The sequence below is a fragment of the Condylura cristata genome, unplaced genomic scaffold (assembly GCF_000260355.1).
Source record: "Condylura cristata isolate star-nosed mole 26May11 unplaced genomic scaffold, ConCri1.0 scaffold00048, whole genome shotgun sequence".
Lineage (NCBI taxonomy): Eukaryota > Metazoa > Chordata > Mammalia > Eulipotyphla > Talpidae > Condylura > Condylura cristata.
In genome coordinates this window covers 2,200,462-2,218,361 of record NW_004567149.1, presented here as the reverse complement: position 1 = coordinate 2,218,361, position 17,900 = coordinate 2,200,462, and the positions used below count along the sequence as shown (strand labels likewise).

At 43.4% G+C, this 17,900-nt stretch overlaps 1 protein-coding gene and 4 non-coding genes across 5 annotated transcripts; 3 read left to right on the top strand and 2 right to left on the bottom strand.

Annotated features, from left to right (window-relative positions):
• Window positions 1-24: 24 nt before the first annotated feature.
• On the bottom strand, window positions 25-17,215 carry LOC101631167. The gene is made up of 5 exons (XM_004694825.2): window positions 16,441-17,215; window positions 13,807-14,104; window positions 8,864-8,974; window positions 7,941-8,171; window positions 25-445 (listed from the first exon to the last, which is right to left on the bottom strand). Exons 1-5 carry the CDS (start codon window positions 17,213-17,215, stop codon window positions 25-27), a joined length of 1,836 nt encoding a protein of 611 aa, XP_004694882.2.
• Window positions 7,619-7,691, top strand: TRNAM-CAU. Its single transcript has one exon. It is a non-coding gene; the product is annotated as a tRNA-Met (tRNA).
• TRNAI-AAU lies at window positions 9,194-9,267 on the top strand. Its single transcript has one exon. It is a non-coding gene; the product is annotated as a tRNA-Ile (tRNA).
• Window positions 11,559-11,631, bottom strand: TRNAM-CAU. Its single transcript has one exon. It is a non-coding gene; the product is annotated as a tRNA-Met (tRNA).
• On the top strand, window positions 14,148-14,241 carry TRNAI-UAU. Its single transcript has 2 exons — window positions 14,148-14,185; window positions 14,206-14,241. It is a non-coding gene; the product is annotated as a tRNA-Ile (tRNA).
• Window positions 17,216-17,900: the final 685 nt, after the last annotated feature.

The window sequence follows — 17,900 nt, the reverse complement described above, 5'->3', positions numbered from 1 at the left end:
CCGGCGCAGCCCCGCCCCCTCGAGTCACGTGACCACCCGCTCCCGCGACCTCGGCGCTCCACCCCGGTCCTTTGAGCCAATAGGAGCCCAGCCTCTGGGACGGGGCGGGGCCCCGGGGGCGCCTGCGCTCCGCGGCCAGGGGCGTTTCGGGTGGAGCAGGTGAGGCGCTGGGAGCTCCGCGGACGCCGCCCAAGCTTGGGGACGGAGGGAGGACGCGGAGAGGCAGTGTCGACAGCTCCGTTCTGTGTCCTGCAGTTTCCGCGCTTTCTGTTCGTTTTCCTCAAGAAATGGATGCGGTCGACGCTCACAAAAACACCCAGAAGGATCTCCCTGGAAGAAATGGTGGACCCCGGAGCCCCGCGAAAGCGCCCTGTCACCAAACGTGGCTGGCGAGATGGTGAAATGCGTTAAAGGGTGGTTAGTAGTGACCTTGTGTGATGGGAGGCTACAAAAGAGGACGGGACTGCTCTGGTATCTGGAGGTTCCAGCCTGGAATCAACTAAAAGTAATCATCTGTGTTTAGGTTGGAGCAGAAATGAGATTTTCCTCAGAGGGAACGATGTCTTTTATCCATACATACGTATATCTTATATGTGTGTATGTATAAGTATATATGTTAACCTGTGTATAAAGATTATTCTCCCTGCTCATTTGTTCAAGGAAAAGCTATTTTGAAAGTCCTCATGTGTCAAGAGAAAGGACGACGACTACTAAGAATATGTAGTTATCGACTTTGTTCTGTTTCCCTGCTATACGAGTCTGTGTAGGAGGTGTGAGCCCATTGACAGGGTCAACCGATTTGAGGTAGCTTTTTTGAAAGATGTATTTCATAGAAACAGGGGGGTTACCTTTGAAAGGTTTTTGAATCCTCATTAGATACTACATTGTCTTTTTTTTTTTAATATTTTTCTAAAGCAACTTTCACACTTAGGAGTCAGGCACTTTATCGTTAGGCTTCACACTAAGACAAACCATCTAAGAGAATGGACATAGTGGAGATTCAAATAGAGCTTCTTAAAACAAATAATAGTTGGCATCAGGGAAGGCTTTAAAGGAATTATTGCACAGACTTATGCTTAAACTGAGTCACTTAAGTTTCATTTTCTAGTAAAACTTAAAGTGTCAGAGGGGAAGGGTCAGTTTGAGAGTTAAGCATGGGTTTTAAGGAAATCAAAGTTAAAGTTTTAACTATTAAGATTTAAGTGCTTGAAACCAAAAAAAATAAACACATGCCTTTTGCAGTAACATGGATGGAGCTGGAAAACATCATGTTTAGTGAAATAAGCCAGAAAGAAAAGGAAAAATACCGATGGTTTCACTCATAGCGGGAGTATAACGGACCAGGTGAGAAAATAATAATAATGAACAGCTATAGACCAGAGACATTTTACAGCGTGGAGTGGGGAATGGGATCAAAAACAGTTGGAAGAAAATGCACTGGACTGTGGTGATGGTACATGGGTGATGTGTGATGGGAAGCCCATGTGGATTACAACTGGAAGAAAAAATACACAAAATGATGTAAAAATAAACTATTATATATATTTTTAAAAGATAAAATTAAGTTCTTGAAGGGTTTTAAGCAGTGGTATCAAGTAAGAAATTTGTGTTTTCAAAGAAAACGTAATACAGAGCATAGATTAAAGTGCAATAAACAGAAATTAGGAAAATAAACAGAAGATGCCTAATGATCACATTGAATCATCACAGTGAGGTGAGCTAAGAAAAACGAGAACACTCACATTACTACTGGGAGTATGAATTGATAGCCGCAAGTTTGGAAAGATGGGTAGCAATATCTATCTAAAGACTTGTTCCTTGTCAACAGTTTCACCAATTTTTATATGCTCTAGAAATGCATATTTACATATACCAGTATTCATTTTCATAAATGTTTAGAATAGTATTATTTTGCAGTAGTTGACAACCAGGTGCAACTGAAATATTCGTCAGTGGTAGTAGGGTTAGATAAGCTGATGTATTCGTACATGGGCATCTATATAGCAATGAAAATGTTCGAGAAAAATCCACCAAGATGGATGGCATTTAAAAGCATAGTGACATGTTTACATGAAAGCCAGGCCTACCTAATCACCTCCTGTAAGATTTCATGTGTATATAAATCCCAAACAGGCAAGTTAAATTGTTTAGAAATAAATATTGCTAAGTAGGATTTTTTTTTCTTTAAGTAAGACGTGGTTACAGAAGAAGTGCTTCACCAGTCAAGCCTAACTAGAGATTCTGAAGCTATCTGAAATCTCAGCTTTGTTTGTGCTGGCGCTTGTAATTTCCCCCAGTTAAAGGTTTGTCAAGTTCTTTTTTCTGGCACGCACAATCTCTTGTGCCCTCTAGTGTCTGTATTTTGTGATGCATGTTCTAGGTGTTTCAACAAGCTGTCAAGCTTTGTTCTCCCCCCAAGCATCCAAAGTGTGGAGGTTCCATGTCAGAAACCAGATCCTTAGACAACTTCCTTGGAAAAAGCTAGAAAGAAAGGTCTTTGGAGGAAGGTCTGTATTGGGTAAAGGGCAGTGACTTTACGTGTCCGTTTCTGTGTGATAATTCTTGGCTTTGCACTTCTTAACTGTTTTTTTGAGTTCTCAGAAAAACTTCTTGGACCATGTAAAGATACTCACTTGGTATCTCTGTCAGGAGCTGTAGTATCTTTTTTTCTTGATAATTAAAAATTATTTCTAAAAGATTTGTTTTTATTTATGCATATAAGAACTGGGGTGTAGGCTAGAGATGCAGGAGGTGAGAGGATTTTCACAGACAGAATGGGCAGCAGAACAAGCATTGAAATACACTGCTGAGGGGAGCAGCGGGCAAGATAGGTGAGGTCGGCTGCACCATGTGGATCACGCCCTGGCAGGGAATCGAACTCCTGCTGTAGTGGCTGCAGATAGCTTGATAGCGCTGAGACTTTAACCCCTGCACTAAAGGAAGGCCTCAAATTTTTTTTTTTAATTGAGTAGCATTGATCCTGGTTTTTAAGCAGTCAGAGAGTATGATAACATATCACGGTGTAAAAAACATTTCTTTCCTCCTTCCTCACCCACCAACTTCCCACCCACACCTTAACTCATCCTCCACTACACTCAAAACTTAGAAGGGTCAGAGTGTTAGTTAACAAAATGGCTGGTAAAGGGTATAAGTTTAGGGTAAGGAAAAAGAGCTGAAACATTTTCCTTAGCAACAATCCAGTGTCACTCAACATGAGTCAAAGAGATGTTTAGGTCAGTTTGGAATTCCAGAGTGTTACATAGAGTTTAGCATTTTAATTTGGGATTAAGTTTGTGTCACTTGGGATGTATCATGAAACTGCCTACATCTTCATATGGAAACAGGGAAGGAGTGCATCTCAGTGAGTAAAATAAACTGGGGGTGAATACTTAGATAGAGCTTTTTGTATATATTTTTAAAGATTTATTTATGTGTACAAGTACTGTGGTACAGATAAGAGGTTCAGGGGTTAGGAGGATTCACCCGAGACAGAATAGGGAGTATAACAAGTAGATCTACTGAAATACACTGCTGAGGGGAACAGCGGGGAGACAGGAGAGGTCTGCTACTCGGTGTGGGTCAGCTCCCTGGCTGGAGATTGAACTCTAGCTTCAGTGGTTGCCAATAGCTTCCTGATACTTGGCTTTAACCCCTTGCGCCATCACCAGAAAGGCCCCTTCATATTTTTATATCTTGGGTTGGTCTCATTCATGTAACAGTGCTTAGTGTGGGTATATTTATGAAGTTACATGGCTATCTCTTAATTTGTTTTTTAGGATGGTGACTTAATCCTGCCAACCGATGGTATCACAGGGATCTGAGTGGCAGTGGCCAATGTGTAGTCTAAGCACAAATACAGATGAAAAATGTACATAGCATAGTGAGGTCACTTGACATTTGCAATTTTTGAATATGGGTGTAAAGAGTATATGATTTCTGTCAGGAGTTACAAATAAAATGAAAGTGTTCTGTCTATCTATAAGCCATGAATTGCATTTTTCTGAATTACTTGCACCTTTGGGTGGTTTCTTGTTCTGATCAGTAGCTACCACTTCTCTGTCTTTAACATGACACAATGTCAAATCTGTTTAAAGCCAGAACAGAAAGCAGATTATTCCTTGTCTACTATCAGCTGTTCTTTATGTTCATGGTAACTGTTTTGAGATATAAATATATCTCAGATATGTTCCCTTCCTCTACCTATTCTAGTTTTAAGTGGTGGTGGGTAGGAATGCAGAAAGCATTTTAATCAGCTTCCCCCACAAATATCTAAGCAAGAATTTAAAAGGGTTTGAAGAGGTTGAGCATGTACGAGAGGTTTTATGAAACATGTTGGACTAGACTTTGAAAAGGGAGTGTAGGGATTTTGCTATGTAATGAAAAAAGGATGCATTTAAAATACTCAATTTTATTTATTTGTTTTGGGGGTAACAATGGTGATTCAGGAGGTAGGTCCTCACCATGCTCCACCCTCCCTAGACAGTGTACATCCCTTTACCAAGGCCATGGGGCCCCCGGCACACTTTGCTCCTGTCCCACAACCCCCTCCAGAACCCTCAATTCTGTAGTCCTACTTCACAATTTCGTTTTGGTTTAATTTGGTCAGTTCCTTGTTTTTTTTTTTGTCTCTGTATTCCACCTGTGAATAAAATCATCCAGTATTTGTTTTTCCTCCCCCTGGCTTATCTCCCTTTTATCACATAAAAAAAAGGAAAATTATAACCCTAAACGTGGAGGAGGAGAAGACCATCAGCTATTTCAGAGTGGTTTGACAGGCAAATCCTTTACTGCTGTTGACCAAGATAAACAAGAGTTCATCAAGGGGAGAGTTCATCAGAAAAGATATTCCTAACTTTAGGGAAATTTCTGTGTTGTGATTAGAAGAATCACCCCATCATGGCATGGATGCTACAGTTTCCAGCTATAGAAACCATTTGGGTAGAAACAAGAGCAGGATTAACATTACCTCCTGCCCTCTTTCTCAGACCTGCATTAGATCCTATAAAGTTGGCATTCACGTGAGTGAATAAGAAGATAACACATGGCTGAAGTTTACCAATGGCTTCAGAATCAGGACTTGGAATCGAGTTTTTCTGAGTTGTGTGGTACTCTGTGCTCACTTGACAGTTTGGATTGTAGCTCATTCCCACTGCACTTTCCTTACAAGGAATCCTAGGCTTTGGAGGGAAAAACCAAAATCATACAGGAATGAAAGTATCAAGCTTGGGCCTTGAACTATGGAGATGAGGAGAAATCGTGGATGTATGCACCAGGCAGAAAGGAGAAACTAGCCTTAAAGGGCAAATGAACAGCCTTTTAAATGAGGGATCTTGAAATAATTCATCAAGGGAAATAGTGACTTCCTTGAAAATCTCAAAGGGAGCATGTGAACATAATTGAGCAGGTCATGGGCTGAATTGTGTTCCATTAATATGTTGAAACTCTAGCCCTAGAAACCTCATATGTGACTATTTGAAGGCCTTTAGATCAGCGATTAAGTTACAAGAGGTCAATAAAGTGGACCCTAATCCAATCGGACTGGTGTTCTTATAGGAAGAAGAGATTATATTACCTCAGTTAAGAATAAATTAATTACAGAAAGATGAGGACACAAAAAGAGGGACACCAGACACATCAAAGAAAGACCAACTGGGACACTCCAAGAGGTGAGCACCTATAAGGCAAGGAGAGGGGCCTGTGGAGAAACCAAACTGGCTGCTGCCTTGATCTGGGACGCCTCAGCTTCTGAACTGTGAGAAAAAAATTCTGTTTAAGCTCCCCATGTCTGTGGTATTTTGTTATGGCAGCCCTAGCAAGCTAGTACAGAGCAGAAAGATTATGTCCACAAGTGAGATACTTAGGAGGGTATATTCAACTGTAAGAATGAGGAAGTTTGAGAAACTAGGATCTGGGTCTTTGTTTAACCTGTCAGCTCTTGAGGTGAAGGATTGTCCAGTTCCTTTAAGTCCCCGAGCTCAGCGAAGTCCTGGCACAGAGCATGTTCTCAAGGCTTATGAAGGATGGAATGAAAGGAGAGGGACTCCAGGAATAGTGCAGATACAGTCTGGTAGTGGCCCTTGAACTTTCTCCTATAAGGACCCTTTATGCTTTTAAAAAGAACACAGAAACACCGATTTGAAGGAATGTTCACTTCAATGCTATTTACAACAACCAAGTTATGGGAACAACCTAAATGTGTGCAATGGCAGATGAGTGGCTAAAGATGCAGTGTGTATGTGTGTGTATGCACGTATGTGTATATATATATATATATACACACACACACACACAGAATATATGTACATATATACTATATACATAAACAGTGGAATATTACTCAGCTATAACAAAGGATGAAGTCTTGCTACTAGCAAAACTCGGATGATACTAAAGGGGGTTATGCTAAGAGAACTAAGAAGGAGAAAGACAAACACCAGATTATTTCACTCACGTGTGGAATATAAAAAAGCAAAGGGACGGACCAGAACAAAGGAAACCTTTAAAGTCTGATTGCAGAATTGAGACTCTCAGAAGAGTATGACAGGAGGCATAAATAAAGCCTGGAGGGGACCCAGTGGGTTATGGTGGAGAATTATTGGGTTTCTAGTGGGGGAGGCATGATATGGATACATGCATTTTCAGAGATGGAAGCCTGTACCCTGAAACATACACATTTTGTTTTAGTGATCATTTCTTTCACCATGCAGAAGCTTTGATATAGTCCTGAATATTCTCTTGTTTACCTTGTTTTGGAGACTAATTCACAAAGATCTGTGTTTCCCATTGTTTTTCATAATAAAGTCTTGTTATGAAAATAGGCTCGTTTCTCATATGCCCTAAGTGTACCTCAAGGCTTCAATGAATCTAGGCACTCCACCTTAAGATGGGGTGATCTCAGGTATTTGAGGGGATTTGAGGACCTCAAGACAAGGTTGCCTTAGTGGTGCTGAACCCAGGTGTTAGGTAAATGGCACATTGTGAATGAATGTCTACGATTTTATAAATATTTGCTTAATGAGTAAGTGCGGTGATGTGGGGAAGAATGGTGAGGAGTACAGAAAGCATACTTTTTTGGGAATCAACAAAATCTGCTTTAAGTGTCTTTGCCACTTAGTTGTGGATTTAATTCTGCTGAGCCTCATTTTCATAAGTAAGTGGGGATGATGTGTAGTGTTACAGAAAATAAAAAGATAAATTTGGACTAAATAAAATCAGAAGTGTTGGTAGACAGAGGTAAAGAAAGCATGCAGCCATAAAATCAGTGATATTTTAAGGGCAAATGGCAACATAGGTGGAAATAATAGATTTAAATTAAGAGGTAAGTGTGGATTGTAGACATGTCTTAGAGTTAATCTCTCACTCGACTATTTTGTGTCTACTCACTAAAATTAAAAAAAAAAAAACAACTATCTCGAGAGATTATCCTGACCAATAGAAAATAAGGGGAAAGATACTGGTCCGACGTCAGGCATGAAAGTACAGTGTACTAACCACACATCTTCGGAGCGCGGGGCTAAGGATAAGAAATAACCCTGAATCAAGAGTAGAAAGCTGTGAGGTCAGCAGGGAAAGAAATGCGACGATTCCTTTAGAACAATGCCAAACGGGTGCTTTCGTCGCCTTCTTAGCGCAGTGGGCAGCGCGTCAGTCTCATAATCTGAAGGTCCTGAGTTCGAGCCTCAGAGAGGGCAGCTTTTTTTTCTTTCAAAAGCGTCTCGACCCCTCTCTGCCATTTGTGTTAACCGCAGTCTTCCAGCTTCTCTTAGAGATAATTCAGGTCACCTGGGATGGCTGCCAATTTTTGCGATGGAGATTTAGTTTCTTCTATTCGAAAATACCAAGAAAGTGAAAACGTATTAGGCCTAGAGCTTTCCCGCCTCCACCATTCGGATCCCCTTTTGACACGCGCTCCCCGCTCCGCTATTCAAGGACCGTTTTACCCAAGTCCTCTTTCAACCCGGCTCCTGCTAGGTGGCGGTACAGCCTGGCTACCGCTAGGTGGCGGTAGAACCCCGCAGTCCTGAGCTGCCGACAACCGCTTGTCGCAGAGAGCGGAGCAGGGCGAGGGAAGCGTGAGTCTCCGCACCTGCTGTGCCGGGGGAATCCTTGCCCGCCCTAGGTTGAGCGTCACCTTTCCGCGGGGTGAAACCTCATTGCAGATGTAGAAATCACTTTTGGGGAGGCATAGAAGAACATGGAACTATCGGACATCTTTAAAGTGGAGTAACTGCATCTTTCTGGTTTCCACTATAGGTCCACGCGGGAAGAAACAGGACGTTAGCAAAAGTGTCCAGGCGGAGGGGCTGAAGGTCTGCACGGAAACCAGGCAGCGAAACGAGACTCCTTTATTCCGTCATTAATTCATTACGCGGCTGTCATGTTATTCGTTCCTGGGGACTATGGGTTTCCCTGGGATTGCAACCGGCCTGCGGACCAAGCCTGCTGCGAAGCCAGTAACCCGGAATCCGACAAACGGATGTTAAAACGGATGCTAGGAGCCCTGGTTTTCTCTCAAGTCCAGCCAGGCAGAAGCCTGAGCATGAGGAATCAGGCTTTATCTTTGGCGAGAGTCTCAACCTCCTTGGACGGCGGGACCTGTGGCGCTCCCTGGGGGGGTCTGTCTCAAGTCTGCAGAGCCCGACTCGGAATTCCAGGTGAGTCCTTCTGTATCCAAGGTGACGATCCACTCGGCTTGTTTCATGGAGAAGAAACGAAATGCTTAGTCGTCTAAAGTGTCGTTTTCAAGTAGAAACATGGGAGTGATTTTCCAATTTAAATAAAAATGTGACAGGGGGTTGGGGAAGGGGGGGTCAAATACTCTTTGGGGAGTGATGGATGGAGAACACGGTGGGAAATGCGCTACTTAGGGTGCAGAGGTGGCTGAGAGGCCGCTGTCACGTGCCGCTGACAGCAGGTGAAGAGCAAGTGGTGGTGTTTGCGTCTTTCGTCGATTTCTTCGAGGGTCGCCCAAAAACTATGGCATAAAGTACAAGGAAATAAAGACACTCGCAGACGGGTGCTGAGGTTGCATTTTCAATACCAAAGCAAATAGTATTTGACTTTTCCTCTGTAGGACTTTGTTTTTGGATTTAGAATAAACCGAGGATCAAAACTCCTGGTAAAACCCTCTGGTGGCTGAAATAATAGTCACTTTTAATTATCCAGTTATATAAACAGCAGTCGCGTGTCGCTTGGCCGGTTAGCTCAGTTGGTTAGAGCGTGGTGCTAATAACGCCAAGGTCGCGGGTTCGATCCCCGTACGGGCCACGTGGCTGTCAGTTGGTTTTGTTAAAAGTGTGATACAAAAGTCACGGGAGAATAGAAGGCTGTAGTAAACTCATTTGCTGCACCCTTTTAATGTTGGTGGTACAGAGCCCATATAATTGTCTTTGTATTTTTGGAGTTGTATCTTGGAGGAGGATCAGTTATGAATGGAATTTAACAGTTCTGAGATTTGTAAGGAAACCGGAATCAGGGAGTAACTTGAAAAAGAGAACGAGAGGGAAACACAGATAAAAAGATCAAGGTTTTTCATCTTTTCACATTTCCAACTATTTCTCAGTCCTCACTAGCTCTTGCAATGGATTTTTAAAGTTACGCTTACTTCCTGAAGCTCTGCCCTTTGAAAGAGCTGGGTAAGGGAAGTTTTTTTGTTTTTGTTTTTGTATTAGAGCAACTTGGCCTCTTGCCTCTGCCCCATTCTTCATTCCTATTTTCCCATTCTCACACTTGACTCCACAGATACTGAATTTAAAGAGATGTCACATACAGAAGCTCAGCCTAGCATTACTCTTTGTCCAACAGATTGTTAGATCCCAAACCCTCCTCTGGGATACATTGGACTCCTATTATGATTTTCTAAGGCACACATCTCTCTTGTGCTATTTTGTTGGCCAAGTAGTGAATATCTTGTTGCTCAACCATCTTTCAGATTAGATTGTAAGGCTCTTGGGGGCAGAATGCTTATGTCTAAGTACTTTTTAAAAGTCTGCATGAATGATAGAGGATCGAGAGAAATGTGTACAGGCTTGAAAAACACTGACTTTGGGTCAAAAGGACCCCACAGATCTGTGGTATCAGTGTGTGTGATGGTCAGATGAGAGGTAGGCTACAATCTTTGGTAGTTGGTCTGGCTTCTCTGAGGATGTCCCTGAGGTTTATTCACCGTGGCTCTGTACATCTCCAGGATGGAGATGGCAGTGCCAGGATCAGGGTGGAGCATTCCGCCCAGTAGACCCAAAGTCAGATAAAGTTTGGAAGGTTGAGTTCCACTGAGGCTGAGATGGGAAAGAGCCACCCCACTGATGTGTGTGGGGTAAAGCAGTGAGCCAAGTGCACCTCAAACCCATAGTGTCTGTGGCACTGAAGTGACTGGTTTGCGGATTGTAAAATTCAGGTGGTCATACAGCTTAAAATGAATGTTCACAAAATTAGTATTTATGAAATCTTTAGCGATAAACAGACAAAGAACTGTCATTTGCCTTTTAAATTAATTGCACATGGAAGGAAAGTCACATATTGGCTGATCCACTGGCTCCATCCTCAGTATACAGACCTCATACTGCAGTTACTTCTGAACTCTCCTTACACTCTCAAGACAAAGTTCACAGGCAGAGAAATGGAAACTCCTTTTGTGTGGGGTGTTTAATTGATTGAAGAAAACCTTCTTCATGTTACTAGTCACTGGTAAAAGAGATGAAACAAGGAGATTTAATTTTTTTGCAATGAGGTTAGGATCCCCTGAAAAGAGATGGTATGGAAAGAAGCCCAAGAGCTGGATTAGATATTTTGTTGTTGCAAAGGGGAATGGAAGGAATGGAGGAATGGTGATCATTGTTTAGGGGACAATACAATATTCCATTTAGGACATGAAGGGGACATTATTTTTCTGGACTCATTTCAGCCCCATGCATCAGGTCATAGCCAGCCCATTTGTAATAAATCCACCTGTAATAGAAATAATTTAAATTGCAGCTCCAAATGAGTGGGAGTGATAAGGATAACAATGATATTAATTGTGCATAAAGATAAAGTGGTTTTTAAATCAAAATGCCACACAGGACCCAATGGAAACAGGAGAAGATTACTTTCTCCAAAATGTGAGCTCCAGAACCTCAGGTTATGAGAATGACATATTGCCAACGACACTGAGCGGAGTCCCTTCTGAACTGCTCACGTTAAAACTAAACTTTCAAATTTTATTTTCCATGCTTAGTTGCCATATCATTTTTTAGCATTTAACAAGCTCAAACATTCCCAGAAAATCAGTCCATGTTATGCCAGTATTGCAGCAGGACCATTACACCAGGAACGGTGGAATCCACGTTTTTATGCCTGCCTGAAGTTTCTCTTTTAACCTAAACTTTTTCAACTTCTCTCACTCACCCACTGGGAAGCCCAAAAGCTAGCAAAATAAGTTTGCCATTGTTAGATAATATCGAAATTGTCCTTAAATCCTTGTCTGCTAATTTTACTTTTCAATTTTTGCCTATTTCCTTTTTTCCCCAGTCTATTGTTAAGCAATAGACTTTGGCTGTGAACCACCAAAAAAGTACAACTGCCCTCTCTGAGGCTCGAACTCAGGACCTTCAGATTATGAGACTGACGCGCTGCCTACTGCGCTAAGAAGGCAGGTGAAAGTTTGTGTTTATCTTTAAAATAAAGTATCAAACACCATTTCCCAAAAGGCTTTACTATTTCCTGATTTTCAAAGAATACAATTATAATCAACCCCACTTGAAAATATCCACAAATAAGTTAATGCTGCATCAGAAGTCTCTTATACCCTGAAGCAATGGAAACCATGCCTTTCCAGCATTCACAGAATTTTCTGGGCTTTTGGACTAGAAATACTGTCTTTTGCTACTCTTGTGTTCCAGTGATGTGTTTTTTCCTGCCTTCTGATATATCAATGGATTTGAACAGCTTCCATGGTCGTCTTTGTTGATAAACATAGGAGATGCCCAATTAATATTAGCTCACTGGCTGAGTGAATAAATAGCTGTCCACTTTTTCTACTGTCATGCTTCTGTCCAAATGTGCCATCTAGAAATGTTTTGATTTCATGAGGACAGAAACAGCTGTTTTTCTTAGTGCACATTTCAAACATTCTATATAGTACATATTATTATATATGTATTATTATACATATTATACAAGTGGGGGGCCTAATTTAGTCATGTTACTACAAAAGAACAAACACACTGAGTGGTGAGGCAATTAATTAAACAGAAGATTGAAGTCTTCAGGAAGCAATCCACTGTTAGTCAACATATGATTTTAGGCACTAAAGGTACAATAATATTTCCGGTCTTTTGAGGTGGTAGAGCCCCAGAACAACCTCCCTACCCGAGTTCCCCCAGCGACGCTCTTGGAAATGGGGGTGGGGGTGCTTTGCCATCACAGCAGTTCCCTTCCACCACACTAGGCGATCTCCGCAGTGGCTCAGTTGCGTTGGTAGAGGCTGGTCTGAACAGTGTCCATCACTTCTGGTGAGCACAGTCTGACCCGGTAGTTTTTTAACTTTAACAGCATAGAATCATTTGGAGGACTTGCCTGTCCCGGCCCAGATCGTGCGGATGCTGCTCCTGGCCGGTGATTACCCTTGGAGCTCTTAGCTTCTTTCAAGTGGGTCACCCCAGAGCGCACGATTCTTCGGTGCACTTGGAATGGGGTTCGCAAGACAGTTTCTCTCAGGGTTCTTCCTCTGAGGTACAGAACGCAGGTATGACCTGTGCCGCGACAATCGTCTCAGGGGTTGGTAAACAACTAATTTCACTTTAGATGCTTAAAAGAGAGGTGAATTCTTTACATAAACAGTGGACTCCTTAAGCCTTAGGGCTTAATTTATCTTAATGATCAGAAACCTGATAATTTGTCTGAAAAATGGACTGATGTTGAGTTCCCAACACAATTTACATAGAAGAAGAAACTTAGGGTTTTCTTAGGGTCTGTTTATTCATAGAAAACAACCCTTGAGTTATTAAGTTCAGTATACTTTCCTCCTATACCACAGACTCCTTTATCAGCCTGGTTGCACAGGGCTGAGCATTTGCTCTTTCCTTTACAGGTGTAGAGGTAGACAGCCTACCTCGAAGGGCAAATACTATAAGCTTCAAGAAGATGTCAGGGGTTATCACGCTTTATATACCTTTATTCCACGGTACTCTTTCATAGACGACTCAACATTCATTCTAACATTACAGAGTTTTTTTTTGTTTTTTGGTGGTGGTGGTGGGGAACACATCCTATGCACATGTACCTGACAAACAGCATTTTTAAAAAAGAAAAAAAAAAGACAAGAAAATGTTTGGGGTATAAAGACCCGCTAATTTCCTAAGTCTCTTACTCTCCATTACATCGCTCAACACAGGAAAGACCCCAAAACACTGGGGGCACACACACACACACACACACACACACACACACGCCTTCCAGAAAGAGCTTCTCCTACTCTCCATCCCAAAACTCTCTCGATCATGAGGTCTTTAACCTACTTGTACCTTTACAACCTAGCTTACCCTATTACACCCCCAATCTCAGAAATAACCCCGCCTCTGTGTCGGTTGCCGCGTGGTTTTCCCGCTCGGGGCCCAGGGAGGACATCCAGCACAAGACAAAGAGCCGCTGGCTCCGTCCACCCACCCGTCCTCCGACCACAAAGTGGCCCGAGAGGCGCCGCCTCCCCGCTGTGTGGTCCCTGGGCTTCTCGCCGGTCAGCTGGACGAGAACGCGAGGGGGCGGGGGCGACAGGGACCGGCTTTGGGGATCCCCACGAGAGGGGGTTCACGGCCCGTCCTCCCTCACCCCCCCGCGCGTCTCTCCCGCGGCGAGAGGAGCAGCGTCCGCGGGGAGGCAGGGGCCGGCCGGAGCTTCGCCTCGGTCCCCGGAAGCAGCTCCGGAGACGGCGCGGGCTTCGGCGTCGCCCCGCGTCCGCCCTGCTCCCGGTCCCCTAGGAAGGAAGTGTCCGCCTTAGGTTCCGCTTTCGGCGCGGGGGCGCCCCGGGGTCCGCGGCTGAATCCCGCCGGTCTTCGCGCGAGCAGGCCAGCTGCGGGGCTCGTGGGCGGCCCTGGCACCGCCGGGCCCGCGGTGGGCGGGTCTGCCTCTGTGTAGATGAAACAGCGAGTGACCGGAAGTGGGCCGGAAGCGCTCCAGTGGCGCAATCGGTTAGCGCGCGGTACTTATACGACAGTATGTGTGCGGGTGATGCCGAGGTTGTGAGTTCGAGCCTCACCTGGAGCACTGTTTTTCCAGCTCGCGTCTCCCTTCCAAGAAGACCCTTCACCTGGTGCTTTCCCGGCCACCAGGCCTTCCCTCCCTAGTGCAGCGGGGACCCTTTCAGGGTCCTGGTGGGGGGACTCTCACTGAGATGTCGAAAGACCTAACGTTTGTGAATGAATAGATTTCTGCCTTATCCGAGTCACCTATGAAGTCAATGGCAGGCAGAGACAACCCAAGATTAGATCTGATTTTTGCACTACACCAGATAGGACATAATCTGCTATGATGTTAATGCTTTTACGTGGTATGTATTATAGTGAATATAATTACTGTTCTGACAAACAGTAATCATGAGTTCAACCTACATTTTTCTTGCAACTTGAATAATCTGGGACATATCACAGGAGGAGTCCTGTGAGTCCTCGGTTTCCCCGTCTGTTAAGTGAGAGTGTTCTCCGATGACAAAGGGCTCTTTTAGTACCAGTATCCTTTAGCTTGATCCACAGTAATGATGTGAAATTTGGTGTCTTAGGAGAGCTAATCCTGGTCCCTATGCCTAGGCCCATACCAATTGATGACGCCCCGACCTGAATCAGTATTTGAGTAGAAGAAAAAAATGGATTTCCCACATGCTTCCTCTGTACAACATTAATAAGTTCCAAGATCTGCAACCAACCAATTCAGTGCAGCAGGCTGGACTCAGGGAAAAAATGAATTGTAAGTCTTAAGTCTTGGAGAAAAATGGGAAGCACAGAACCCATGTGATTTATAATACAGAGATGGTAAGTAGTTGAAGGGAGATGGCAAGTTAGTTGGAAGACACTACATGAGAAATATTGCTTCTGTTTATGTCTGCATTTTGGGGAAGAGGAAAGGAAGCAAAACAAAATAAAAACAGGAATCTAAGAAGATGCACACAGTTTTGTTCAGTGTGGCTTGTGAGCTGGTCCCTGGGGTCGCAGAGTAAACGCTCTTCCGGCAGCCCAGCAATATCCCAAAATGTAGGGCTCAGTTACCTAAAAAATTCATGAGGCCCAAGGCTCCATTTTGAACATATTCACCTGTGTCCTGTGGATAAGGAGCTGACCTGAAGTAGCTCGAGTGCTGAGCCAGCAAATGACACCCAGTTTCGTGAGAAATATGAGTCTTAAGTGTACAAAACTCCCTCTTGTTCTTCTCTCCTGACCCCCTCTCCTGCCCTCTGTCACTTCATTTCTTCCACAGTCCCACCCTATGGTCTTTAATAATACCACAACTCTTTCTGTTTGTTTATTTTATTTTATTTATTTTTAGATTATTGGGGTCACCTTGATTTATAGCACTGTGGGCAATGGCAAGAATTTATCTTACTTAAGTGTCTGAATATTATCCCAACTTGTACATTTACCACATCTTCTTAATTTACTCATCTGTCCTAGTTATTTTGATTACACTATCTTGAGTCTGGAAATATATCACAGTCCAAAAAAAAAAATTCCTCAACCAACATTGCATTTAGAGGGAGTTAGGTAATATAAGTTTACAAATGTATTATCGTATTTGGTGAAGATTTATGAAAAAATTTCGTTTTCCTAACAGGAAAGGAGGGCAGGAGGGAAGGAAGGTGTAAGGGAGAGAATCTTTTTCTTTTTATTTCCCTTGTTTTCTTCACGCTTACCATGCTGATGAAGAAAAGAAGAAAGTGGTAACTGTGCAAGCAAGACTATAAAAACCACACGACAAGGATGGTGGAATGGGAGACTGTCTTTCGCACTTACTGGAACTATTGAACCATCCGTAGATTGTTTATTAGCAGAACTCTTCTGAAAACAACAAATATCCATTCTTCTATGATTTGGTTAATTTGCACAGCCGCCCTGGTGGTGCAAGGGTGCAACGCTGTGAAGCTGTCCGCAGCCACTGCAGCCTGAGTTCCATCCCAGGCCAGGGAGCTGCCCCACATGGCGCAGCAGACCTCTCCTGTCTCACCCGTTGCTCCCCTCAGAAGTATATTTCAATATATTCTGCTCCACATTCTGTCTCTCACCCCTCACCCCTGCACCTCTGGCCTATACCCCAGTTCTTATATGAATAAATACATCTTTTTTAAAAGCTTTGATAAATTTGCTACCTTAAAACATGAGACAAAGGAAACCCACCCACACTAACACACCCTTCATTCCTGGAGAAATCACTGTAGAAAGCGGTTCCCTACCTGTCACTGCACTGGCCAGCATTTACCTACGCGGACATCCCTGCTCAGCAGCACAAAGGGGCTGAGACTTGCGTAACCAGAAGTCAGATATATTTTAATAAATAAAACTGTATAGTTATTTGACCAGAATGTGCCAATGTAGAAGGAGAAAAGGAAATCTGCCCAATAGAAGAAAAGGAAGCAGGCCATGAGCATGAGGATACTCTGAGCAGCTCTCGTCTCAGGGCTGGCATTTCCTGGCAGCCTGGACGTGTGCAGGTGCAGGACGCGCTTACGGTGCTGACACAGGCGGAAGACCATGTAGACGCTGCTCCAGCCCATCAGCCCCTGAAACACGATGTCCCGCACAGCCATCAGTATGAGGAAAAGCCACTTAATTATTTGCCCGGAGGGGAGCATGTCACAATACCCAGTGATCTGTCTGATTTCAGAGCTGTTGGAGCTCTGGACTGTGGTGATGTAGAGGAGCAGGTTAGAGCTGACCAGGGCACTGAAGACCCAGAAGAGCAGGAGACAGGGAAACACTTGCCATGCAGACCTGGGCTGGAACTTTCTGCAGGGCGAGGTCCGGGGGCTGATGGTGATGGCCTGGACCACGCTGAGGAGACAGGTGGTGCAGATGGAGAGGCCGCGGGCCACTCTAGCCAGATACATCACCATTTTACAACTAATGTTACCTAGGAAATTTCTGAGGTGAAAAAATGTGATTATATCTATGCTTCCTTTGGTACAAATAATGATTGCATTCACAAACGCCAAATGGATCAGGATACAATCTATGGGTTTCTTCTCAGGACCCATGACAAAAGTATATAAATGTCCCAGTAATATAAAGAAGTTGCCTACAAGCCCATGTCCAATAAAACAAAGGAAGAGTATTCCCAGGATGAAGTTGCTCCAAGTCATCTGACTTTATGAACAAAACAGGAAAAACTTTTGAGAATCAAAAACAAGTAAAATCACATTTCAAGTCTCTGACTTTTTCTGTGTCCATTAGAGTGACGAGAACAGTTTCAATTCTGCAATACTTAAATGTGAATGGTACTGTCCCTTGAATGTCTGCGATATCATTTTGTGCTCTTTCATCATTTTCTCCTGCTTTAATGGACAGAATTTAAATATCCAACCCAGAGATCTCTCATAAATGCCACACTTGTGCTTCTACCAGCCTTTCCAAAGTTCCTTCTAGCTAACCTTCGTTTGTAAAGTTGACTTGACCTTGTATTTCTCAGGTAGTCCTTAAGCCAAGGGCAATAACACTCAGTAGCTTTGAAGCAGGAAACCTGAGTTTCAGCTCCAATGCTTCCTTCGCTTTCACTACTCAAACCCTGTAAATTACCTCACAATAATGGTTGGTGTTTGTGCCCCACCCATGTCTTGTCTATAGTCCACAAACACTCTCTCCTCACATATTTTGAATGTCAGGCTAAAAATAGTGACATTGTCACCAAAAAATTGTAATGAGCTAAGTGAGAGTAGTTTCACA